Consider the following 26,909-nt stretch of genomic DNA (forward strand, 5'->3'; position numbering starts at 1 on the left):
CACCTTCCCCCCCCCCCGCTCTTTCCCGCCCCCCCCTGCCACCTCATCCCCTTTTGACCCCCCCCACCCCCTCCCCCACCCCCACCCCTTCTTCACCACTCCCTCCCTCTATTTCTATATTCCCTCATCTGTGTGGTCTGTCTGCCTCCTTTTCCATGCCCCCCTCCACATCTCCACCCTACCCCTTCCAAAATCATCTTTCCCTTCCTTTCCCCTCTTTGGCTGTACACTGTCCCTAGTTCTGAACTGCCAAACTGCTTTAAGATCATTTTCAGCCCATTTCCAAGTATCTGTCTGTCAAATCGGTCCAGCGCTATTCCTCGAGAGTGTGTGCAAACCATTACTTTGCAGAGTTGAGAAATGACTAGCATGACCCAAATGAGTTTTGCACACCAGCTTTATGCAATCAGACATGAGCCTATGTCCGCTCAGGTTCAGCCAAATGGGGCTTGTCTGTTGTCACCTGCGTGGTGCTGCTGATTGAGCTTAAAACAAGAGGAAGGAATAATTATAGTTTTTTGGATAGGATTATTTGCATGGATTCTTTATGTTCACTCTTGTTGTGACCTGAATTGTTTAGACTGTATGTAACTGAATTTAGCCCTCTACTAAAGTATTTTTGGTTAATTTTCGAGTATATCCTGCAATTAATCTCTCCCTTTTTGTGCTCTTAGGACCTAGAGACCTGTCCAGTGCTCTAATTTTAAGGAACTACTACTCCTTCAGCCTTTGAATGCCAAGTGGCCTACAGCAAGTGTTCAGGATCGTGTTATGTAGAGAGCCTGGCTCTTCACTTTTTATTTTGTACAAATCGTCCAATTAACATTCAGCAGTCAATTGCATGTTTAATCCTGGGTGGTTGGATCCACAGGAGCTATGAACCAAAACCAGCTGGATCCTCAGCCCCAGGTGACCCATACCCCGAAGCCTTCTGCTGGCATTCTTGCCAGTGCTGACGAGAAAGTTCATTCCTCTGTTGCCTCTCCTGCAAGTGGTTCAGCTGCCAGCCCTTCTCCTACCACTGGTTCGGGGTTGACGCAGAGTGTGTCCAGCCCTGGCACCTACATCCAGATTCCAATCAATGCTGAGGTTCGCTGGATCTCCACGTTCTCGTTGCCTACGGCAGTTCAACACAAGATCTTTGGAGGAGCCAACAACCTGCCCAAGGGTGGGGAAGGCAGCAAACCGACCACAGCTATTTATATCTACCCAGTCAACCCAGTGAAGGTGACTGAGGCGAATCGCCTCTTGCCTTTGGTGCCCAAACCGTTACCGCTGACCCGGGGAGCTAGCGGGGGGACTGTTCCAGCTCAGGAAACATCCACTGCCTCACCGGTGGCCAAGGTGTCGAGCAAAGAACCTTCAGGAAGACACACCAAAGTGAGCAGAACAAGCAAGGCATGTGCTCCCACTCCTACGCCTGTTTCTGTAAAATTTTGTGACAATCTGGCTTCTCAGGTGCTGAAGACATTTGTGAGGCAGCAAGCAAAGGGTGCCAGCATGGATAGTTTGATGAAGGCTTACTCCAACAGCCCGCTGGAAACCAAGTTTGGGAGTTCATTCAAAGACAATGCACTGCTTCTCTTTGATGGACAGCTATATTTCCTAGCCCAAAAAGGCATTGAAATTCCCACTGGTGCTGAAAAAGGACGGCAGCCAGTAAGGAGATCATGTGACCCAAAGGTGGTCCCTGCTGAGGAAGAGAGGCTGGCACAGAGGATTGAGGGTGGTCGTTACTCGCTTAACACTTCAAACACCAGACAGGATGCTGATTCGCCTGACAAAAGCCATGAACGTGACACGAAAGGAAAAGAAAAGCGAGTAAAGAGAAACAAATGTTCAAATACAACTTGTGGGATGGATGTAGGTGGCCACGACGCAAGTGCGCATCCAGTTGAGAATGGGTCGAATCTGGGACAAGAGGTGAAAAGTTTTGAAAAGACGCGCCTGATGTTTGCACTTGTACAGATGGGTGCCATGGGACCATTCAGCCAGTGATCATAATTATGAGCTTTTTGTTACAATGCGAGCCCATTGTTGTAATGGATGGTGTGATTGCTTAACAATCCCTGTTCTTGTCAGTCAATGCAAATAGTAACCTTGGACAAACAACTATTCTTCACTATAGGATGTTGTATTCCAATCTAATTCATGTGTGGTCAGTGGGTGTTAAGGTGACTGGTAGAACAAGGATCTAAAACTGCTTTAGTGGGTGCTTTTTGAGGTGTAGTAATATTTCTGGTATCAGAAGCGTTACATGTAGCATTCTTGGGTGCTCAGCAAATTGTTGACATAAAGCCACATTTAACTACTCCTTCACTGCTATATTCTTGCATCAGCTACTGGGGAAAATTATCAAATGTGCAATATCAGTTCAAAAATAATGTTCTTTGCAAAAAGCCACTGTTAACACTAATGATCTTGGAGTGCCATCTGCTGGCAATTTCAGTCTGGACTTATAATAAACTAGAATTGAGCAGTGTGCTCAGCCTGTGCTGTAAGGATTTGGAGATTGTACTGCTGTGTTGTGATCATCAGCTGATGTTAGAGTGGACAGGCCCAGTATTTAGTGATGTGGAGGCTTTCAGTGTATTTGCACAAATTGGCTACTGACTACATCTGTGTTGGTGAAGAACCTCAAAGAAGCTTGCTTTTTATTCAGTACCAAACAGCTGTTTTCCATAGCTGCAGCAAAAATGTTTTTGAGTTATGTTCCCAATCTCTAAATGTAACAGTTCCATTAAAGCTTTTTTGATTATTTCTAAACGTAACCACCTAATTGTGGTAAACAAATTGCTGGAGAAACTCAGGTGGTAAAACAGGATCTGTGCAGAGAAAGCAGTGTTAATTCCTAGCTTTCCATGTTTTAAAAAAACTAGAATTTTTTTGTTTTCCTGTCCCAAATAGATTTTGTACTTACCTGTTTTTACGTTCATGTTCCCATTCACCTTATTGATGTCCTTTCATAATTTAGTGGTCCCACTCTCATTACTTATTATAAATGACTATTACATATATATTACATACATATTACAGGTATAGTGAAGCCAGTGGATTGTTCCTTGTGGGATGCTACTAGACAATCATTTCTGATTTGACACATCTATTTCCTGTCTGGCCCATAAATTTCCTTCAGTTTTGTGTATTGGCTAGCAATCTTGAACTTTGAATCTTACTGGAATACTTTCAGGGAGTCTGTGTAGTCACATTCATAAACACCCAGCATTTTACTTAAATGAGCATATTTGCATTTTAATTAGAGATTCCAGTATGCTTGCCATGACAAATTTATGACTAACCAGTGTAAGCATTCCCTTTCTAAATAATGGAGTCATATTCAAATTTGCAGTTGAAACAGTTAACAAATCAAGAAGACTGTAAGATTATGACATTTGCAGTTTCCCCAATTCTTTAAAACCTGGAGGTGGAAACCATTGCATCCTGGGAGTTTGCCTATCTCTAGTCATATAATTTTAGAAAGCCGTTCTTGCTACTATTTTAATGGATTTCAGTCCTTAATGGATTATTAATTTCCCTGGAATGTCCTGTTGCACGTCTATGATTAACATACATTAGCACTGTCTTGTTGAACAATTAATGTATTTTAATTTGCAGTATTAATCCCATTTGTTTTTAAATGGCTACCATTATCCTTGACTACCCTTTCCTTGTGCCCCCTCCACCCAGTATAATCAAAAAATACTTCCGTTAGCCTCCATTATTATTTTCGTCTTCCCTTGCTTCAATATTTCAAATATTTTGTGTACTTCCCAATGCTGTTTCCTTTCATCGCTTTTAGTTATGGCTTTTTTTATTTGACAAGTAAAGCTCTTGCCCTTTGGAGGTATATACTGGCTTTGTATTAAGCTGGAATTATTTTTCAGCATCTCCTGCAATTCATTTGTAGGTTTCTTCCGTAACTAGGTTTTATCAGTTTTTCTGCAAACGCCTCTGTTTCAATCTGTTGAAATGTCGATTCTTGGCATCTGAGTTGTTTTTCTTTTCAAATCAAACTCATTTTTTTAACATTATAATTGAATAGTAACTGGTTCTAAAGCAAGTCTAGCTCATTAAAGAGCGGTAGATGTTGTTTACTTGGACTTTTGTAAAGCCTTTGATAAGGTTCTGTATGGTGGACTAATTAATAAAGTTAGATCACATGGGATTCGGGGTGAGCATGCCAATTGGATATAACATTGGCTTTACAGTAAGAGACAGAAAGTGGTGGGGGGGTTATTTTTCAGAGTGGTGGCCTTTGACCAGCAGTGTTTCACAGGTATTGATACTGGGTCCAATTTTGTTTGTCATTTATATAAATGATTTGGATGAGCATATAGCAGATGTGGTTAGTAAGTTTGCAGATGGCATCAAAATTGTTGGTATTAAGGACAGTGGAGAGGCTTGTTCAAGATTAAGAAGAAATCTTGATCAATTGATTTGATTTATTGTCATCTGTATCTAAGTACAGTGAAAAGCTTTGTTTGCAAGCAATACAGGCAGATCATAGTAAGCAAGGATGTGCAGATTGTAGGCTGAAAAAATACTTGGACAGAATGAGGCATACAGATTACACTATACAGGAAGTGTGCGAAGCAAGATTGAGGACAATTTAAAGAAAAATGAAATAAGGAGGTAGAGGGATTAAGAATGAGGGTAAGCTAACCAGTAATATAAAAGGAGATTGCACGAGCTTCTTTAGATGTATAAAAGGCAAAAGTGGCCGTTGGGCCACTGGAAAATGATACTGGAGATGTAGTAATGGGAGACAAAGAAGTGGCAGAGGAACTGGGCAAGTACTTTGTCAGTTTTCACGGTGGAAGACACAAGGAACATCCCAAACATTCAAGAGAGTCGGGGGGCTGGGGGCAGGGGGCAGGGGGCAAAGGGCAGAGGTGAGTATGGTGGCCATCACCAAGGAAAAGGTGCTAGAAAGACTGAAAGACCTGAAGGTGGATAAATCACCTGGACCAGATAGACTACACGCCAGAGTTCTGAAGGAGATAGATAATGGAGGTGTTAGGATTATCTTCCAGGAAACGCTGCAGTCAGGGAGGGTTCCTGAGGACTGGAAAATCACTAATGTAACTCCCCTGTTTAAAAAGTAGTTAGGCAAGAGATGGAAAATTGAAGGCTAATTAGCCTGATCTCGTTCGTTGGTAAGACTATGGAGTCCATTGTGAAGGATGATATTTCTGAATATTTGAAAGTACATCGTAAAATAGGGCAAAGTCAGCATGGTTTCATCAAGGGGAGGTCATGCCTGACAAATCTCTTAGAATTCTTTGAGAGGGTAATGAGCAGGTTAGACAAAGGAGAGCCAATGGATGTTATCTACTTGAACTTCCAGAAGGCCTTTGACGAGGTACCGCACAGGATGCTGCTGAGTAAGCTTAGGACCCATGGTGTTAGAGGCAAGGCACTAGCATGGATAGAAGATTGACTGGCAGAAAGCAGAGAGTGGGGGCAAAAGGGTCCTTCTCAGGATGGCAGCCAGTGACTGGTGGTGTTCTGCAAGGGTCAATGTTGGGACCCCAACTTTTCATTTTATACATTAATGATCTAGATGAAGGAACTGAGGGCATTCTGGCTAAGTTTGCAGATGATACAAAGATAGGTGGAGGGATAGGCAGTATTGAAGAGGTGGGGAGGCTGCAGAAGGATTTAGATGGGTTAGGAGAGTGGGTAAAAGAAGTGGCAGATGGAATACAATATGGGAAAGTGCAATGTTATGTACTTTGGTAGGATGACTAGAGGCATAGACTGCTTTCTAAATGGGGATAAAATTCAGAAATCTGAAGTGCAAAGGGACTTGGGAGTTCCAGTCCAGGATTCTCTGAAGGTAAACTTGCACGTTGCGTCAGTAGTTAGGAAGGCAAATACAATGTTGGCATTTATTTTCAGAGGATTAGAATATAAAAGCAGGGACGTACTTCTGAGGCTTTATAAGGTTCTGGTCAGATCACCTTTAGAGTACTGTGAGCAATTATGGGCCCCATACCTCATGGAGGATGTACTGGCCCTGGAGTGGATCCAGAAGACTTTCACGAGAATGATCCCAGGAATGAAAGGCTTGACGTGAAGAATGTCTGAGGACTCTGGGTCTATACTTGATGGAATTTAGAAGGATGAGGGGGATCTAATTGAAACTTAAAGGATACTGGACAGTCTGGACAGAGTGGATGTTGGCTAGGTGAAAGACCCGAGGCCACAACTTTAAAATAAAGGGAAGATTCTTTGGAACAAAGATGAAGAGAAACCTCTTCAGCCAGAGAGTGGTGAATCTGTGGAATTCATTGCCACAGAAGGCTGTGGAAGTCAGGTCATTGAGTTTATTTAGTTGTCAAGGGGATCGAAGGTTGCGGGGACAAAGCAGGAAAATGGGTTTGAGAAACTTATCAGCCATGATTGAATGGCAGAGCAGACTTGATAGGCCGAATGGCCTAATTTCTGCTACTATGTCTTATGGTCTAAGATCAACATTATTTGAAGTTAGAGAGACCATTGGCCAGTCTGATTATGGCAGGGAAGAAGCTGTTCTTGAACCTGTTGGTGCGTGTTTTCAAGCTTTGCATCTACTGCCTGATGGAAGACGTAGTAGGAGAGCATTAGCAGGGTGGGAGGGGTCCGTGTTGTTATTTCCCTAGCCTGGTTCTCATGTACTCACTTTTGGTTCCTCTTCTCTTTTCCTTTTTGTATAGTTAAAGAAGCTATTGCTGTTTGTCTTGTCGCTGCTTGTGAGTTTAGCTTCATAGTTTATTTTCTGTGTTTGTTTTTGATCATCTTTTGTTTCTTTTTAAAACTATCCCAATCCTCTAGTATACTGTTAATCTTTACCACATTGTATGATTTTTCTTTCAATTTAATGCTATCCTCAACCTCCCTGCTTAGGTAATCCCCCTTCTAGAGTCCTCCTTCCTCACTGGGATATATCTTTGTTGTGAGCTGTGAATTCTTCTCTTAAAATTTATCCGTTGTACCTTGACTCTTTGATCTTTCTTGGTCCACTTCAACTAGTTCTGCCGTCATTCTTTTGCAATTACCCTTATTAAAGTTTGGCACAGATCTTTCCAACCTAAATTTCTCTCCTTCAAACTGAATGCTAAACTCTAGCCTGTTTATGCTCATTGTTTTCCAGGAAGTCTTTTACTCTGACATTATTTATTAAACCAACCTAAATACATTCTTGTCAGATGCAAAATAGCCTGATCCCTGGTTAGATCCACCTAGGAAACTGTAACAAGTATACTCTATGAATTCTTCCTTGAGGCTAGACCTGCCAAATCTGATCTTCCCAATCTACAGGAAGATTAAAGTCACCTGAGATTAATGTACTGCCTATTTTTTTACATGCCCTCATTATCTCCTGATTTATTTTCTGTACACTGGTATAGCTGCTGTTACTGGGTCTTTTAGACTACTCTGACAAGTGTTGTCTTCCCCTTTTTCATTTCTTGCCTCCTCCCATATGAATTCTAATCCAAATTCATTTCTTCCTTCTGTAATTATTCCATTCTGTATTTAAAAAAAGCTAACCCACTGCCCTTTCTTTCCTGCCTGCCCTTTTGGAAAATCAGATATCCCTGAATATTTAGTTCCCAGCTTTGATCTCCTTGTAACCATGTCTGTAACGGCTATAAGATCATATCCACTAACTTCTATTTGTACCATTGCTATATGCTTTGAAGTAAACAGCCATTAGTTTTGCCGCTTCGCTATTTTTGTTCTCTTTGTTCCTATTCCCTGCTGTTTATCTATGTTCAATCTGTATCTTCCTGTCTGACTCTAGGTATTAGAACATAGAACAGTACAGCACAGTATAGGCCCTTTGGCCCACGATGTTGTGCCGAACTTTTACCCTAAACCTAAGGTCTATCTAACCTCCACAGCTACCTCATACTATCATCCATATGCCTATCTAATAGCCGCTTAAATGCCCCTAATGAGGCCGACTCCACTACCCTCTCCGGCAATGCATTCCACGCCCCTACCACTCTGAGTAAAGAACCTACCTCTGACGTCTCCCTGATATCTACCTCCTTTCACTTTAAAACTATGTCCCCTCGTAAAAGCTACCTCCACCCTAGGAAAAAGTCTCTGGCTGTCTACTCTAACTATACCTCTGATCATTTTGTACACCTCTATCAAGTCACCTCTCATCCTTCGTCTTTCTAAAGAGTAAAGCCCTAGGTCTCTCAACCTTTCCTTGTAAGACCTTCCCTCCATTCCAGGCAACATCCTGGTAAATCTCCTCTGCACCTTTTCTAACGCTTCCACATCTTTCCTGTAATGAGGCGACCAGAACTGGACACACTACTCCAGATGTGGCCGAACCAGGCTTTTGTATAGCTGGAGCATAACTTCACGGCTCTTGAACTCAATCCCTCTATTAGTGAAAGCTAACACACCATACGCCTTCTTAACAACTCTATCCACCTGGGTGGTAGCTCTCAGGGTACTGTGAACATGAACCCCAAGATCCCTCTGCTCCTCCACACTGCCAAGAATCTTTCCGTTAACCCTGTATTCTGCTTTCAAGTTTGTCCTTCCAAAATGAATCACTTCACACTTTTCAGGGTTAAACTCCATCTGCCACTTCTCAGCCCAGCTCTGCATTCTATCAATGTCCCTTTGTAACCTAGAACAGCCCTCTGCACTGTCCACAATGTGACCCATCTTTGTATCGTCCGCGAACTTGCTTATCCACCCTTCCACTCCTTCATCAAATCATATACAAAAATCACAAATAGAAGAGGACCCAGAACAGATTCTTGTGGTACGCCGCTCATAACTGAGCACCATGTTGAATATTTTCCGTCCACTACCACCCTTTGTCTTCTAAGGGTCAGCCAATTCTGAATCCAATCTGCCACATTTCCCCCTATCCCATGCCTCCTTCTGCATGAGCCTACCATGGGGAACCTTATCAAGCCTTACTTAAATCCATGTATACCACATCCACTGCTCCACCTTCATCCACGTGTTTGGTCACCTCTTCAAAGAATTCAATAAGGTTTGTGAGGCATGATCTACCCCTCACAAATCCATGCTGACTATCACGAATCAAACTGTGCCTTTTCAAGTGATCATAAATCCTGTCTCTCAGAGCCCTTTCCAATAATTTGCCCGCCAGTGAAGTAAGACTAACTAGCCTGTAATTTCCAGGGTTATCCCTGTTCCCTTTTTTGAACAAGGGAATGATGTTTGACTCTTTCCAATCTTCCGGCACTATACCTGTGGACAGTGAGGACGAAAAGATCATCGCCAAAGGCCCTGTGATCTCGTCCCTCGCTTCCCATAGAATCCTTGGATAAATCCCATCAGGCCTGGGGGACTTATCTATCTTCAACTTCCTCAGAATTCCTAGCACATCTTCTTTACTAACATCAACCTCCTCTAGCCTACCTGCCTGTTTCACAACGTCCTCCTCTGCAACTAGGTCCCTCTCAGTTGTGAATACTGAAGAAAAGTATTCATTAAGGACCTCTCCTATCTCTTTAGGCTCTGTGCACAAATTCCCTTTACAATCCTTGATCGTCCCTACCCTTTCTCTGGTCATTCTCTTGTTCTGCACATACGTGTAAAAAGCCTTGGCGTTTTCCTTGATCCTATCCGCCAAGGTTTTCTCATGCCCCCTTATAGCTCTCCTAAGCCCTTTCTTCAGCTCCTTCCTGGCTAACTTGTATCCCTCTAGAGCCTTTTCTGTTCCTGTTTTCCTAAACCTTACATAAGCCTCCTTCTTCCTCTTAACCAGTCGTTCGACCTCTCTCGAGAACCATGGCTCCCTCACTCGACCGCGTCTTCTTTGCCTGCTAGGGACAAACATATCGAGCACATGCAGTATGCATTCCTTAAACAATCTCCTTATTTCTGTGGTGCTCTTCCCTGACAGCCTCTGTTCCCAATTTATGTTACCCAGTTCTTGCCTAACAGAATTGTAATTACCCTTCCCCCAATTATAAACTTTACCCTGCTGTATGTACCTATCCTTATCCATGACTATCATGAAAGAAACAGAGTTATGATCGCTACCGCCAAAATGCTCTCCTACCAACAGGTCTAGCACTTGGCCCGGTTCGTTGCCAAGCACCAAATCCAAAGTGGCCTCTCCTTGTGTTGGTCTATCTACATACTGTGTCAGGAATCCTTCCTGAATGCAGTGGACAAAATCTGTTCCATCTAAATTATTACAACTAAAATGTTTCCAATCAATATTTGGAAAGTTGAAGTCACCCATGACTACAACCCTGTGACTTCTGCACCGTTCCAGTATCTGCCTCCCAATCCGCTCCTCTATTTCTCTGCAACTACTAGGGGGTCTGTAAAAAAAAAAAAACCCCAACAAAGTGACTGCTCCTTTCTTGTTCCTGACCTCAACCTAAACTGACTCTGTAGACATATCATTCTCGAACTGCCTTTCAGTAGCTGCTATACTCACCCTGACTAGCAATGCCACTCCCCCACCTCTTTTTCCAACCTCCCTATTTCTTTTAAAGCATCTAAATCACGGAACTTCCAACAACCATTCCTCTCCCTGAGTTACCCAAGTTTCTGTAATGGCCACAAGATCGTAGTTCCTAGTGCCGACCCATGCTCTAACTTCATCGCTTTATTTCTGATACTTGTAGCATTGAAGTATACACACCTCAAACCATCTCGGTGTCTGCAATTACGCTCCATTGACCGCATTTCTTTATAAACCACCTCACTCCCTATTGTGTCTGTTGGAAGGCCGAATACGTCATCCTCTGAATTATAAATCCGGTTCCCCACCCACTGCCAAACTAGTTTAAACCATCCCGTACAGCCCTAGCAAACCTCCCTCCCAGGATATTTGTGCCGTTCCGGTTCAGGTGCAACCCGTCCTTACTGTACAGGTCCCACCTTCCCCAGAATGTGCTCCAATTATCCACATAATGGAAGCCCTCCCTCCTACACCAGCCCTGTAGCCACGTGTTTAGCTGCACTCTCTCCCTATTTCTTACCTCGTTATCGCATGGCACTGGTAGTAATCCAGAGATAACTACCCTGTTTGTCCTGGACTTCAGCTTCCAAACTAACTCCCTGTACTCGTTTTTCACATTCTGAGTCCTTTTTCTACCTATGTCATTGGTACCGACGTGTACCATGACTGCTGGTTGCTCACCCTCCCCCTTAAGGATCTTGAAGACACGAATACCTGTCCTGTAATGATGCCATATTCTTCTGCTTTGTAAGCATCCGTTGCTCCAGTCTGGACCTTCAACCCTCCTCGATTAGTTTAAGATCTCTCTACAGCCCTTGTTATTTGATTAGTCAGGACACTGATGTCCTTTCCTCATCTGACTTGCAAGTGAATGCAGGTTCACAGGCTGACTGTTAACTGCACTCTGAAAAGACCTTAGCAAGACCCTCAGTTCGAGGGGAATTAAGATGGGCAATAAATACTGGCCTTGCCAATGACACCCAAATCCCATGGAACAATAAAGGAGGATACCAGTGCTCTTGAAGCTATTTAGCAAAAATGCAGCTCGGCCACTTAACACTTCGAGTAGCTGTAAAACTGCATTGGTTAGGTTGCTTTGTGCTCCCGTTCTTTTGGACCAGTGTATGAGTAGTCAGGTTGTTGTATTGCTGAATTCATAGCCTGAAAATAGTTTTGGTTACATTTCAGAATTCCTGTCTGCCCACGAACCTTTATTGACCTGAGTGTGCAGTGATTCTTTCCCTCTCTTCCATTTATTATAACAAGAATGAATTGGCAGTTTCCCTGTATATTCTAATGCATGTCTTTGTGAATGGAGGGAAATATATCGCTTGGTTTGCTAATATGACTCAATTTTTGTTTGTTATTGGGACATTTTGGGGCAGATATATGTTTTATAATGTTTTCTGGCTCAATTCTTTGACTGAACTTCTTGCCTCTCATTTTCACAGGTTGTGAAAAAATTACCGAATACCCTTTCAGGAAAATGTGCTCACGACCCTTGGATTTCTAAGGACAGAGACTTGTTGTTAAAAGCAGGAATCCATGCTGATGTCAGAGTTTGCCTTAACCGAATATCCTCCATTGACCTTGCTAATACTTCGGGATGTCGGTTGGAAAGTCCCATGAAATATGTTACAAAATTCTCTGAGAAGCCTGATCCCATGGATTTGAAAAAATGTGCAGAACACTCATTGGTGCCTGGCCCAGCAGAATTAGAGGAATGCCCAGAGCTTATCAGGGAGCATTATCCAACAGAATTCAGAGAGTGTCCAAAGCTTTTCAAGGAGTGTGCAGTAGCAGATTTAGAAGGAGGTCTGGATGCGTTGAGGGTGCCTGACATGGTAGCATCTCAAGAATGTCCAGTACTGTCTAAAGAACTTCCATTGGAAGAATGTGCAGCCATCTCTGAAGCATTTAGCCCACCAAAACTGGAGAAAAGCCCAGCCATCTTGAAGAAGCCTGGTTCATTAACATTGGAAGAATGTCACAATTATTCCAAAACCTGTGTCACAATAGAATTAGAAGGTGTTGATGCTGACAATGTACTGAGCACGGTGGAATGTGGAGAACATTCAGACCCTGCTGTGAGTTCAAGTTCAGCAGATTTGATGGACTGTCTTTCTGAATCTGAAGAGGGAGACCATAGTAAACTCCAAAGAAAGAGGAAAGAGGTATTTAATTTTATTGAGAACATAGTGATCTGTTTAATGCTGAGTGGTGTGGGAAAGTTGAGAGAGATGAAACTGAAATTAGAGATGTGGAGGGCAAATCAAACTTCTTTTAATTGTGGAAAGATTGCAAGGATTTGGGAACTTAATGTTTATTATTAGTTGTGTAACAGTTGTGGTATCCTCTCAATGCTGATGAATGGGTAAATCAATCAGAATGGAAAGGAAGAGAATTCATAGTATTCTAAGTGAACAGATTGGTAAGTAGTTCTGTCATCAGGATTGGAGTATTTGTTGTGACTTTGTTTGAAATCAGATGGTGCAAAGGAAAATTATATTTGGAATATCAATACATTGGCCAGGATTTTCCCTTTTTTATTTAGTGTGGTGATCCCTAGGAATGAGTGAGTGCCTCACCCATAGAGAGAGCCTGCTAAGTCAAGTGTCAGTCAGACACTTAAGTTGTCACTTGGTGGACTTCTTGGTCACTTACTTCCTGGACACTGACATCTCCCTGCCTGAAAGTTCAAGCCAATCAGATGCTGCTGTGATGGAGAAGGGCAGCGTAACTTTGAAGGTGGAGGCTGCTGGTTGCACAGCAATACTGAAGACCAGGAACCGCTGGAAGATGTGGCATTTTTTGGGAGGTGGGATCAAGGGGTTTAGAAACAAGGGTGGTGGGGTGACTTGTGGTGGCCAAGCACCTAATTGCAACCCCCCCCTTCCACACCACTGGGGCATATGGGTTCCCCCAACCTGGCAAGCAGGCTGTATCATTTTACCAGAGAGGCTGCTAATTTTCTTGTCAGCCGGGAGAAGGGTTAATTGGGCTGATAACAGAATGAGGCTCTTGAGTTATCATTAATTGATCATTTAAGGGCTTTAATTGGTGACTGTCAACAATGAGCCTTTTTTCCCAGATCATAAATCCCTAAGAAATAAATTTTAATAAATCTTGATCGTGTCAGCCTACCTGATTATTTGCCCTTCTTACCAATTTAAGGGAGGGAAACATCCCAGTCTGTAATAAGATTGTAACAGTATTCCAAGGGCACACGCTGGAAAAAGGTGCTGTGCTGCATGCTTTTACGTACGCTGACTGGTCCTAACAATTTTAACCTGAATCCTCTATGGCGAGTCAAGCATGCATTGAGTCTCCCCAGGGGTGGAAATGAAGGTAGCTACATGCCCCACTTTGGTTTCTAACAAAGTAATCATTCTTGAACCAACATTGGACAAGACTGTGGTAAAACTCTTTGCTTTTTTTCTGCACTCCTGCTTTTGTAGTGGGAAAACATTATTCAGTTAAATCCTTGTTTTGGTGCTAATTTTAGAATCTGAATAAACAAGCAGAACTTTTCCCTCTGGAATTCCCAGATGTAAATATTGGTAGTTAAGCAACTTATTCCCAAATGATGACCTGTGAAGCTGGAAAATATATTTGCGACTTAGTGTAATAGTGATATCAAAAACGTTCTAAATAGTCTGGGCTTTTATTCCCCTCTGTAATTCAGAGAGAGGGTCACTAATGCTGGTCAATGTAAGGCGTCCATTATGAAAATTGTATCAGGAACATTCCAGTAGAAGGTAAAGATTTTCCCTGTGCCTTGAATGTTGATCTTTGCTATCTTAGTTTCATTTCTGCTGTTGCATTTTCCTCACGGTAATTACCTCAGCAAGTGTTCAGTTTTATGATTTATTGCTTTGTCAAGAGGTTGCATTTGCTGCTGCTGCATCTGTGGGGGACACCCTCCCCACCCATTCAGTCTCTGCCTGTGATGTCACTGCCAGTACTGCAATAAAGAAGAAATGCAATAAAATAGTTTTTTTTTCAGATTGCAGTTTGCTCACTTTCCTGCTCCAAAGACATTTTCCTTGCTCTCAACCCCTCGGTGCCTCCGTCGCACTCACCGTCATGCTGCTTCTCTCCTCACTGTCTCCAGGAGAGAGGCTGGGAGTGGAAAATCTAGGGAGGTAGCAAGCGGGGTGGCGAGTGGGGCGCTGAGTGGAAATTGGGAGATAGATGTCCCAAACAGATTGTGTGGAGCAAGGGTGGCAAGGGTTCTTTGGGCATCAGTAGAATGGCACTTTTATATATGGGTGGAATTGGTGTTAGTTCCGGTACATGTCGATGATGTCAATGGTGCAGATTTCTTCTGCAAGTGTGGTGGCAGAGGAGATAATGTTGCAAAATGGTAGTACTTGTTACCACTGAAGCTGTGCAGGGGTTGCCGCCTCCCCCGCAGCAGGCAGTGTACCTACAATATCATTGCTGGCACGGCAGCAGTGAGGTGTCTGCATTATACAAAATGGCCGATCTGACTATTAAATAAACAGGCTGTGGCATTTGGAGTATGGCTAATGAAGAAGGATCATGGGTTATGATAACTTTCATCAGCATTCAGTTAAATAAATGCATGTTGCAATATATTTTGGTCCATCAATAGATTCAATCTTTTACTTCCCTGTTCAGTATATGATTCTTCCTCTGTGACTAGCTTGTGTTCGTTATGAAGTTTATTTTTACTTTTGATTTTGCTCTTGTGCTTCTGGTGGGCTCTCCTGTGGTCAGATAGTTACATGATGGAGAGGAGCACAAGTTAGAATTTTCAATGTCCTTTCATGCCTGGTTTCGCCACTTTGTGTGAAGTAGGTATCAACGCCGAAGATGAGTCAAATACCTATGCTGGTTTATTTACTTTCTAATATGTCTGTTTTGCCCTTCTGCTTGGAATAAATGATCAAATATGTTTTTGAGTGTATAATATTTTCTTGAGCTTCTTGCCTTTTGTGCAAAAAAGGAGCTAATGTAGGATCAATTGAAAGCCTAAGTATGAAGCCAAGTCTTTGGCATTGAAAATTGCCTACTCTGAAATTTTGACATTTTTTTTGCTGAGTTGTTTAGTAAGTTACTTCATGAATTGGGGCATTTACTAAAGTTCGAGAGATGATTGAAAATTGGTTTCACTTAAAGTCCCTTCTGTACACTTCCCTATGATTCATTTGAGGACTGGTTGGTCAACAGGGTGAAAATAAGGGAAAACTGAAGACAGTTGTTTTTCTTTCTACAAACTGTAGATGTTGACTTGGAGCTTACCTGGAGCAAACTGTGCTGATGCTATTTTGTCTTGTTTTCGGGGTGCTTATTATGTAACTGCTGGCAAGAGACTTGCCATAGATTCAGTTAGCAACCCCCTAGTTTACACTGCCTGCATGGAACTGTCCTATTCCTGGGGTTTGTGCAAATGTTTTCCAGGTTTGCATTTGACAGACTACACAGACTGTGTAATGAAACTGTTGAAGAACAAAAAATAGACCTTTTGACTGGTTGAGGAATATCTTAAAGGAAATTAAGGGAGATCAGTTTAGTGAGGAAATTCCAGAGATTATGATGTTGGCAGCTGAAGGCTGGGTTGTCAATGGTGGAATGATTAAAATTGGGGCTGCTTGAGGGCAGAATTGGATGGGAGCCGATACTTCAGAATGTTGAGAGCCGGAAGAGATTTCGGAAATGGGTCTCTCTCAGGTCACTCGTTGTGTACTCCTTCTCTAGAAAAGAAAAGCGCCAACCTGTTCACTCTCTTCAGTTCTGGTATCACCTTTGTAAATCTATTTTGCACCTTAATGCTTCTATACACTTGATAAAATGTAAGGTTCTGAGTGTAACCTAACTAAGGTTTAGTAATATTTTGATTTTAATTCCTTCTGAAAAATAATGAGCTCTAGCACTTTGGTTCATAGCTTAGTTGTTTGTGTCTATATGTCTCTTCCCTTTGCTCCTCTATTAACTTCACTGTAATAACATAAGAAATAGGAACAGGAGTAGGCCATTCAGCCTGTCAAGCTCTGTTTTGCGAGCCAATGAAATCATTCCTAATAACCTACTTTAACACCGTTTCTCTGCACTGACCCCCATATCACTCAATGTTTTTAACATCTAGAAACCTATCAAACTCTCTCAAGTGTGTGTGCATGACTGAGCCTCCACCTCTCTACGGGGATAGAGAATTCCAAAGATTCACCACTGAGTAAGGGAATCCCTTCTATTTCCCAAGCTGTAAATGGCCCACAAATGAGGAACAAAAATTGGTCTCTCAGCCCTTGAGCCTCCTCTGCTACTCAGTAAGATCATAGCTGATCTTAATCTTACTCCACATTGCTGCTTAATCCTGATAACCCTTCATCCTCTTTATTAAGAACATTTTTACTTACTTTCTGAATGTCCAGAGACACTATTTCCACCATCTTTTGAGGAAGAGAGTTTCAAAGACTTGCCACCCTCTTTTGAAAAGAATTTTGCCTAACTCTGTTTTAAAACAGCAAATGACTGTTATAGAACCCCCTACAAAAAGGAACACCCTTTCTACATCTACCCTGTCTAGGTCCCCTCACTTTATATTTTTCAATCAAGTCACCTCTGACCTTTTCTAAGTTCCAGTGGATGTGATATCACCAATGCTGTCTTATAACTGAAGTAGAACTTTCTTTTGTATTCAATTCATCTTGCGGTAAATGATAACATTCTGTTTGATTTCCTGGCTACTTGCTGTACCTGCATACTAACTTTTTTGTGAATCATGAACGAGGATACTCAGATTCCTCTGCATCTCTAAACTCTGCAATCTGTCCAATTAGATGATATGCTTTTTTATTCTTCGTGCTGAAGTGGACAATTTCACATTTTCCCATATACTCCCATTTGCCAGATAGGTTAAGTGATTGGACAACTATCTATAATGCTTTATAGCCTCTTTATGTCCTCTTCACAACTTTTATTCCTATCCTAGTGACATTAGCAAATTTAGCAACTATACATTGTCCTTTCACCCAAGTCATTCGTATAAGTTGTAGAAATTTGAGGTCCCATCACTGATCCCCCACCACAAAATTACCAATTTGACTACTAAAATGCACTGACACTTGTTTATATTGAAGGTAATTTGCCAATTTTATGACAATTCTGTAGGTTTAATAATGCCTTTCTGTATTTAATTGTATTCTTTCTTTGGAAGAACTAAGCATCCTAACATGGTGATGTTTGTAGTTCCAATACCCATGTCCAAAATCATTAATAGAAATTAATAATAGTGTTCCAAGCACCTATCCTTGTGCAACAGCATTTCCTTGTTTTTGCTAGTTTCAGAAATTACCCTTAATCTTTGCTCTACTTTGTTTTATACTATGTTCACTAACCATTCTACTACCTGTTCCCTGATTACACAATTGAAATTCAGCTCTGTAGCACTGTTGGTTTTTGTGCTCATTTGGGGAAAAAAGATGGCAAGGTGTCCATTCCCAACATTTTAATGTGTGCTGCACCAATCTACCCTGTTAACACCCTCACTTAAAAGTCTCAAGAATGCCTTCACTGCTACTGTGTAAAGGGATCACCATATAAGTTGCAGGTGACATGCTTTTGACTTCCTTTTGGTTTGCTGCAGAGTTAGAAGAACTGATAAGAGGCCATTCAGTCTGAAGGGAGTGTGATGCACTTTGGAGAGAGTGGGGTGCATAAGAAAGGCCTCTGAGAAAAAACTTGGCCCCCAGTCATGGGGGATAACATTACAGTTCCTCTTGGGATGTAGAAGTGGTGCAGAAGCAGCAGAAATAGGAAGCTATTTGCAGAGATGAAAGGAGAAAGTCTCCTGACAAGAAGGCCTTGTAAACCTTCAAAAAGAACACATCTGCCGCTCAGCCTGAAGCAGTGTCTGCAGCAGTTGAGTTTCAAAAAGGAAGTGGTCATAGAGTTGTGCAACCTCCTTGAACTGAAACAGCAGCCACAGAGTAGGGTCAGGACTTGCTGCTGCTAGATCCCTGAGGACCTTGATTTCTACATTAGCTGATGCTTCCAAGCAGGAAATGGAGACGTTGACCAGATTCCTCATTGTTGCAAACAAGAGGACACTGAAGCCCTGTACACAAGGTGCAGGCACTTTTGTATTTTCTACATAGGCAATGGAGGGATGTGATGGTTCCCAGTAACGAGCATCCCAATACTGAATGGAGCCTCTGACTTCACAAATATGTGCCTGTGGATGCCACATCTCAATCGAGAAATGTACTACAATCTCATGGCTGCACTCCTTGAACATGCAGTTGATCTGTAACTAAAGTCAGGCTGTCACATTGGTGAATTCCTTCTGTTTTGTCATGATGCTTTCATCCTACGCTAGTATGTCATTTCACCATATTGGAACCACCTTGTTGAACCAGTGGGTGGCTTCTTGGTATTTATGATTACTTATTCTGTGGTTTATGATTCTGCTCTGCCATCCAGCCATATGTGGACATAATTTTCACGTGGTGAAGCAGAACATTGGTGTCCTGGAATAACTAGTTTCACTGCTTGGATTGTTTGGTGATGACGGATTCCGGCAACACGTGCTGGAGTGTAATTTTGTGCTTCATAGTGTTCTGCTACATCCTGTATGACTTGAAATTCACAGACTCCTGAAGGAGGAGGAAGGGAGCGTTTATCCAGCCACCATTCCTTTGGGCAGGGCACCTGTGCTCTTCTCAACGTGCTGTAGTTACCCTAAAAAAAAAATCCTAGATGACAGTACTGCACTTTTCCAACCTATTATTGCAGACCATTACAGTGTTCTCTTCATCAAAATCCTCTTATAAAAGACAATGGACTGACCATTTCTATACCAACATTATCCAACAACACTTTAATAAGACAAACAGTACTCAACTGGAAGACTGGTTAAGCTAAGAGCCCATGGGATCTTGCACAATTTGGCAAATTGGATCCAAAATTGACTTCGTGGCAGGAAGCAGAGGCTGATGGTCAAATGGTGTTTTTGTGACTGGAAGCCTGTGTTCAGTCCAAGGGTGTGATTGTTCTCAAGAGGGTGCAAAGGAGTATCCACAAAGATGTAGCCTGGCCTGGAGTGTTTCAGCTGTGAAGAGTAACTAGATTGGCTGGGGCTGTTTTCCTTCGAGTGGAGAAGGCTGAGATGGGGGTCTTGATTCTGAGCGGCATATGTTGGGTAGGTGGGAGAAATGTTTCCCGTAAGTAGAGGGGTTAAGTAAGGAGAAGAAGGTTTAGACAGGATTTGAAGAATTTTTTTCACCCAAAGGGTTGTGGTTATTTGGAACTCCCTGGATAAGAGGGTAGTAGAAGTAGGAATCCTCTAAACATTTAAATATTTAGATGAGCACTTAATGCTACAATATACAAGGCTATGGGCCAAGTGCTGGAAAATGAGATTAGAATAAATAGATGCTTGATGACTGGTGTGGTCACAGTGGGCAAAAGAGCCTTTTTCCCTGCTGTAAAACTCTGACTCTTAAGTATTCAATCCTGTGCTTTACCTTAGTGCCTGTCTAATGCAGCACCACTCCAATGACTGTATCATGCCAGGTTGAGTTCTGTTTACTTTATATGGTGAATGGTAGATGTTTTTGCAGAACAACCTTGAGCAGATCTTCAGGTTCTGGCATCAGATTGTACCGTCCCTGTCTGGGCAGCAGGGGTTTCTAAGCTGACTGGCTGAGAAGCAACAACAGGTGTTGGCAAGAGTGGCATTGATGGGGCATAAATGTTGTTATCCTGAAAGAAGAAGCAACCGCTGCCCTCGGACTGGCGTCTGAACAATGCTATCTTCTTTTGGAGGACAGATTGCTTTACTGTTCTGTGGCTCTGCAAGCCCTGTTGAGCCCTTGTATCTGCAGCCATGTTGGCAGCAATCTAAAGCTGCATGCTGATTCTGATACAGGGTGATCTTTTCCATTTGCTAAAATGGAAGCTGGGACCTCGACCATCAGCCACTGCAACAATTAGATCTGTAGGCGTGCTCTTACAGTTGGCTTCTGTTTCTGTGTTGAAAAAGATGAGCTCCAAGTCCTGTACAAAGTCAATGCCAAGTTGGAACCAAGCAGCTCCATGACCTTGGTGACAACAGGCTGTCTAATAGGCCTCCAATAGACCAAGTCAAAAATCTTGATTTAACTCTGCTGCAGCAGAAGTTGTCTGCAACTTTGACCTGTGGGGAAACCTGCCATCCTTTTCCTCCTGAACTTGCTGCGGGCACTCTGTGCCCAGTGACTAACCAGTGCTTCGATATGACACATGAAGGTACATTAGACAATATTTGAACTGGAAGTTACTGGTGTAAGATCATATGACAGTGAAACATAAGAACAGATGTAGGTCATTTGGCCCATCATTCAATTTGATCAGGGCTCATCAGCTACCTCACTTTTTTCTGTGCTATTTCCATAACCTTTGATGTCATTTAGCACCAGAAACCAATTGATTTCTGTCTTGAACACGTTCAGTGATTGAGCTTCCACAGCTGTCAAAGGTAGACAATTCTATGGATTCACTGTCCTCTAAGTGAAGAAATGCCTTCTAATTTCAGTCTTAAATGCCCCATATCCTGAAATTAGACTAACCATCCAGGTGAAATAACTTATGCACATCCACCCTGTGGGAATTTTGTAAGTTTGAATGAGATCACATCTCATTCTTTGAAACTGTAAGGAATGTCGATCCTGTTTCCTCATCTCCTAAGAAGATCCTGCCATTCTCTGGGACTAATCTGGTTAATTAACCTCTGTTGGTACTCCCTTTATGACAAATATATCCTTTTAGATAAGGAGACCAGAACTGGATGCTCCAATGTTCCAAGTGAGATCTCACCAAGGCTGAGAGTCTTTACTCCTGTACTCAAATTCCTTTGTAATAAAAGTCAACATGCTATTTGCCTTTCTAAATGCTTGCTGCACTTGCCTGCTAGCTTTGTGACCCAAGAACAAGGACTCTTGGATCCCTTTGGACACCAGTACTTGCCAAACTGTCACCATTTGAGAGATGCTTCTTGCTGTGAGCAGTGCAGCTCTGAGCCTATAATTTCAGGCAATGCTGGCTGACCAGGCAGCATATCTTGTGACTCTGAAAACATAAATGCACTAACGGAGGGAAAGAGGACCGTATGGAAAGAAAGAGGTGCAGTTACACCATCTGCATCTTGTACATGACACGGGATTGTGGAATGAAGTGGGATTTGAGAAGATACGTTAGCCAGAAAACTCCTCATTCGGGAGGGTTTCACTCTGCCTAAGCAGTTTCAACTACGTTGGTAATCATGAGCACTATCTCTGCAAGGGAATGAGGTCCTGCAGCCTTGTGCATCTTCCACTGGTTCCTTGCTGCCCCTGTTGCCATGTGCTGGCCTATTCCCGCAAGTGAGAGCGAACAGTTTGATTTGAATATATTGCAGTGTGCTGAGTAATATATCTGTTATGTAGGGGAATGTAGAATCTGAAGGTGTGGTTATTAAGTTTTTAGAAATGGTGCATATTTGAGAGTGAGCAGTAGTGTATGGCTTTTATGTATAAATCCTGATTACTAAGAATTGTTACTAGATGAGCGTTGGGCAGTGTAGTGTACTTAGCATTTAGTCCTTAGGACCAGATGCCTGACATTGACTTTTTGGTTATCTGCTTCTTTAGCCTTTACAAGGCATGTCTAAAGGGCCTCTTGCTGAGCAATGAATTACTTTTCTCCTCCAATCCATTTTTTTGCACTAATATCTTCAATGCTGAGAACCTGGGAACCCTGTTTCTGACCTGTTTTATCATTGCTCTGCTTTGTTCCTGTTGCGAGAGTCTCTATCAACAATTTCCAATGTCTGCCACAGTCAAAATGCACCTTTCTGAAAGGAAATGCAAGCTAACTTTACTTGGTGCTAGCCTCACACAAACATTAGTCTCCTATTCTAAGTGCAGCTGTTTAGCAGTGTGTTCGGCATTGGGCTATATACCACAATCATGAAGATGAACTGGCAGCACAGTTTATAAACGTTAGCTCTATGGGGTGGTGTTATCGCGAATTGCCTGCTAATGTAGCTTCTTGTGATTTAGCGCGGCATTTGTTTATTCACGGGTATAGTCATCAGTTGCATGTTCTTAATTATTCCAGATAAGCTAGTGGTGAATTGCAATACTGAACCACTGCAGTTCATTTGGTGTAGTGACTTAAGGCTATATTGCTATTCCATTACTGTCACAGGGTCAAAATCATGGAACTGCTCCTATCAACACTGTTGGTGTCTCTACACCCCGAGAAGGCAGCTCACCATGCCTTCATCAAGGCCAGCTAGGGATAGGAAATAAATGCTGGCCTGTCCAGTGAAGGCTGCATCCTGTGAACGAATCGAAAAAAATCATCAGCAAAAAAAACACAGGTGGCATAGTGGTTAGCACTGCCTGGGACCCGGGTTTGATTCCAGCCTCGGGTGACTGTGTGTGGAGTTTGCATGTTCTCTCCGTGTCTGCGTGGGTTTCCTCTGGGTGCTCCGGTTTCCTCCCACAGTCCAAAGATGTGCAAGTTAGGTGGATTGGCCATGCTAAATTGTCTGTGGTGTTCAGGGATGTGTAGGTTTGGTGCGTTAGCTAAGGGAAATACAGGGATAGGATTAGGGGATGGGTCTGGGTGGGATGGTCTTCAGAAGATCTGTGTGGACTTGATGGGCTTGAATGGCCTGTTTCCGCACTCTGGGAATTCTATGCTTCTATAATCAGCAAACATCCCCACTCGCAATGTTTTGGAGAGAAAGTCTTTGAAGCCTCCAATGTTCCAGAATTTTCCATCAGTATTGCTGAGTCAGGACGTGCGATATGTTCTATCACACTGAAAGACGCACACACCAGAGTTGCTGGCAAAGGTATGCAGTTGAAAGGGTGTGGCTGTCAGCATTCCTAACAATGACTTTAGGCCCCACGTGGTGTCCTGCTATCAGTTCAAACTTGAGTAAGAAAACCTCTTGATAATCATGAGTTACTGCCTTCCCATGGCTGACGAATCTAGTAGTGCTTTGTTTTGAATACCACTGGAACAAGCTCCAAGGCTAATGAGGCCACAATGTGCTTGGAGTGTGGGATTTGCTGGGATACTTGACCCACTCTAATTCAGGCAGTGCTTGTTCTAGTAGTACACTACATTCTAAGGTACTAAGGCCAGTGTCCTATGAATGTAGACATAGCACTTTACCGTGGTAATACATGAAAATAAAGCCTGTTTTTATTTAAAGTAATATAAATGCAGGTAGTCACTTGGCCGTACAGAACCAGAGAACAGGCAATCCCCAGGTTGCAAGCACGTTCTGTCTTGGAATCTGTATGCAAGTCAGAACGCTGCAGGATGATGTAAAGCAGCTGTTTGTAAGTACAGGAAATGTTTGTATTGTTGGGTATAGTGGTGACTTGTAAACTTTACACCCCGGTTTGAGATTGTACTCGTAAGTATCAGTGTTTATAAGTTGGATGATTGTAAATTGAGGAACCCTTGTATTTTTGAAAAAAATGAGACATGCTGTCAAAGGTTATCATCTTTGACTCATAAGGACAAAATTGCAAGAATACCAAATCTCAAAGGAAATGACAGCTCACGCTTGAAGTACCAGTAAGTGAGGCTAGTTTAGATTTAGTTACTCGATGGGCTAAAGGGCCACTTTTGTACTGTATGATTCTATAACTTTGAGAAAGAGGTTGCTGATTGTACTGTGATTGGTGGATGCTTTTCCATGGAGAATGCACCAGGGAACTGTTGAAAGCAAAATACTGTGGATGCTGGAAATCTGAAACATAGAATGCTGGAGAAAGTCAGCAGATCTGGCAGCATCTGTGGAGAGAGAAACTGAGTTAATGTTTTGCGTGGTATGATTTCTTCAGTTCTGCCTAGTGCACATGAAACGTCAACTCTGTTTCTTGCTCCAGCATTCTGTATTTGTTCCAGGAAACAGTTAACTCGAGACTTGCAGCTTCGAGGTTTTTCCAGAGTGGTGTCCTAGCCACTAGGTGAAGCCCGTCGTGATCTGGAGTCAAGGCCCTTTGAGAGTCTGGAGAAGCTAGGTTCTGATGTGGACTGGGTTGGAAGGACTGTTACTCTGAACTTTATATTTCTTTGTTCTAATTTATTCCGATGATCTGTAATGCTGGACTTTTTATCTCTTTATTTTTCTAATTTTTTCCCTTAAGAATTTGTACTTGAGTCTGTATCTAGGTACATTTTGCCTAAGATGCTGCTGTAAGTGGTGACTTGTAAACTTTTCACTGTACACGTTCGAGTACGTGACAATAAAGCAAATTCTAAATTCTAAGAAGAATGCCAAGTTTGTTTTTTGAATTCAAATGTTCTCACATTATGCTTTTCTCAACTGAACATTTTGGGGGGCTAGCCTTTCCCTGACAATTCTCTAACTAATTGAGATATTTTCCAGTCAACCTGTTCAGAGACTTGAACCTGAGCCTCCTGCCCCAGAGGTAGGGACATTGCCCTCTGTAACAAGAACCACCCCTAATCCATCCATATTGACTCATCTGGGTTAAATTTGAATGGAGTCCACTTTCTGGGACCCTCTTCTCGTGGTAATAATTGTTGTTCTCTATGCCATAGTCAAAGGTGTGGGAGAGCAAGGGGAACATCAGGGAGTAAGGATTCTGAGAAAGTCAGGAGTGGTGAGTAGTGGGGAATGAGAGGTTGGAAGAGGCCACAAACAGAAGGGCATGATCGCTTGAGAAGAGGTGATGAGCTAAGCTGCAAGGCATGCTCAGTTACTTGACGGCATGTGCAATTGTTGTGCTGAAATGGAAACTGTTATGAGTGTGTGCTTTACATTGGGGATATCTGCATTGAGAGTTTTTACAGTTTGACTCATTATCATTTTCTGTTTAATTGTGGATTTAAATTGACATCAGTTGCTATCAGTATCTTTGCCAGTTGAGCAGATTCTGCTGAAAAGGCAGATTTGTTGCATTTTAAGAAATGTTTCTTTAAATTGGTCAGAAACAAAATTTTAGATAGGAACATCACTAGACTTATTGTCTTTAAGTTGAGACTTATAGGCTTAAGTTGGAAATGGAGAACACATTTGCACTTTCCATATGTTCTGTTCTATTCTGCATTAAATGATTAGAAAAGTAATTATTTTACATTTTTCCACCTAGGTCGAAATTGTGACTTCTGAGTGTACAGGCTTGGATTGGACTGCTCAATCTGTAACTGCTAAGAAGAGAAAGCAGCCTCAAGTGAACCTTGCTCCTGAAACCTCTGCTGATTCTCAAATGGAGTCTGGTAGGGACCTTGACGTAGGAAACCTGGAGAGGGTCGATAATGAGAAGTCCCCCCCAACGCTGCCAAGCTGTTTTGATGTTTCATCAGCGCTTGAGCTGAACAGTCTGGTTACCAAGGAGGAAGAGAGGACATCTCCGTCCTTTCATAAGTCACATCCTCCTGATTGTGAAAACACTGCCGATCTTTCGTGGTCAAATCCGCTGGAGGTAGATGAAACGATCCGAGATGAAAAAATAAATCGTCTCAAAGAAATGCTGAAGGAGAAACAGGCAGCACTGGATCAGATGAGGAAGAAAATCTCACTTTCAGATACTGCCTCCTATTCAACTTTGGAGTCTTGTAGGCTGTAGTGAACTGTATACTATATATTAAACAATGTGTGTTAAACATAAGCTTTGTGAAAATTAATGACAGCCTCCTCAGGAGTACTGCAAGTTTCAGCTATTTCCCACAGGAAAGTAGTGACTCGTACGTGTATCTGTATATTTAAAATTGATAGTTATGAATAGTCACTATTTTAAAAATAAAAGAATTTCTACTTTTTTTGTAATTCCAGGATTTTGATTTGTATTTTGGCTATGTGTATATAGAATATTGGGTGTTTGAAATCTTTCTTCTGTTGTCCAAAACAAAATAATTGTTTTTTTCTTCTTATTCATCAAGACAGTGCTCATGAACTACATCTGGTGTGTTGAATAAAGATTAGCTTGGATAAGAATGCAGTTTCATCTCAAATTCTAGAAAAGTTTGTAAGTTGACTTTTTTTTTGTGTTTAGCAATTTTAGCAAAGATTGTGGGGTTATGATTGTTAAATTCCAGCTTTTTAGTAACTAGTTGTGATTATTGGCTGCAATTTTGTTCCATCTTTGCAAAAGGTGTCCTGGAGGTTTGTCTTTGGTTGGTGTCATTTAACCCCTGGGGACCATTTAGTCAAAGAAGCCTTTTTGTTTGCACAATATAATCAGCAAAGGACTTTAGGAGTTGTGCTGGTGCAGGGTGAGGATCATAAGGCTCATTCCTTGTAAAATGTGCTCAATTTACGTAGAGAATGGTGCTTCAAGTTGAAAATTACAAATGACAAACCTGATGGGTTATTCACAACTTTTTAAAAAAAAAATCATTCACAGGATGTGGGTGTTGCTAGCTAGCTTAGCATTCATTAGCCATTTTCTGCCTGAGGCCAATCAAGAGG

General features: G+C 42.1%; 1 protein-coding gene across 6 annotated transcripts in view; it reads left to right on the forward strand.

The window, feature by feature from the left end:
• LOC109919292 overlaps positions 1 to 26,267 on the forward strand; it is a 28,253-nt gene extending 1,986 nt beyond the window's left edge. For 5 of the 6 annotated variants that reach the window (XM_020519280.2, XM_048612175.1, XM_048612177.1 and 2 more), the window contains exons 2-4: positions 675 to 1,923; positions 11,914 to 12,636; positions 25,591 to 26,267. In XM_020519280.2, coding sequence (XP_020374869.1) covers positions 877 to 1,923; positions 11,914 to 12,636; positions 25,591 to 26,067 — 2,247 coding nt within the window. In that variant the 5' untranslated portion in view covers positions 675 to 876 and the 3' untranslated portion in view covers positions 26,068 to 26,267. Of the gene's footprint in view, positions 1 to 674; positions 1,924 to 11,913; positions 14,221 to 25,590 lie in introns of all 6 variants that reach the window. The other variant, XR_007264773.1, reaches the window with a different exon arrangement.
• The last annotated feature ends 642 nt before the right edge of the window (positions 26,268 to 26,909 follow it).

This window comes from Rhincodon typus, chromosome 25 (assembly GCF_021869965.1).
Source record: "Rhincodon typus isolate 14 chromosome 25, sRhiTyp1.1, whole genome shotgun sequence".
In the NCBI taxonomy this organism is placed as follows: Eukaryota; Metazoa; Chordata; class Chondrichthyes; order Orectolobiformes; family Rhincodontidae; genus Rhincodon; species Rhincodon typus.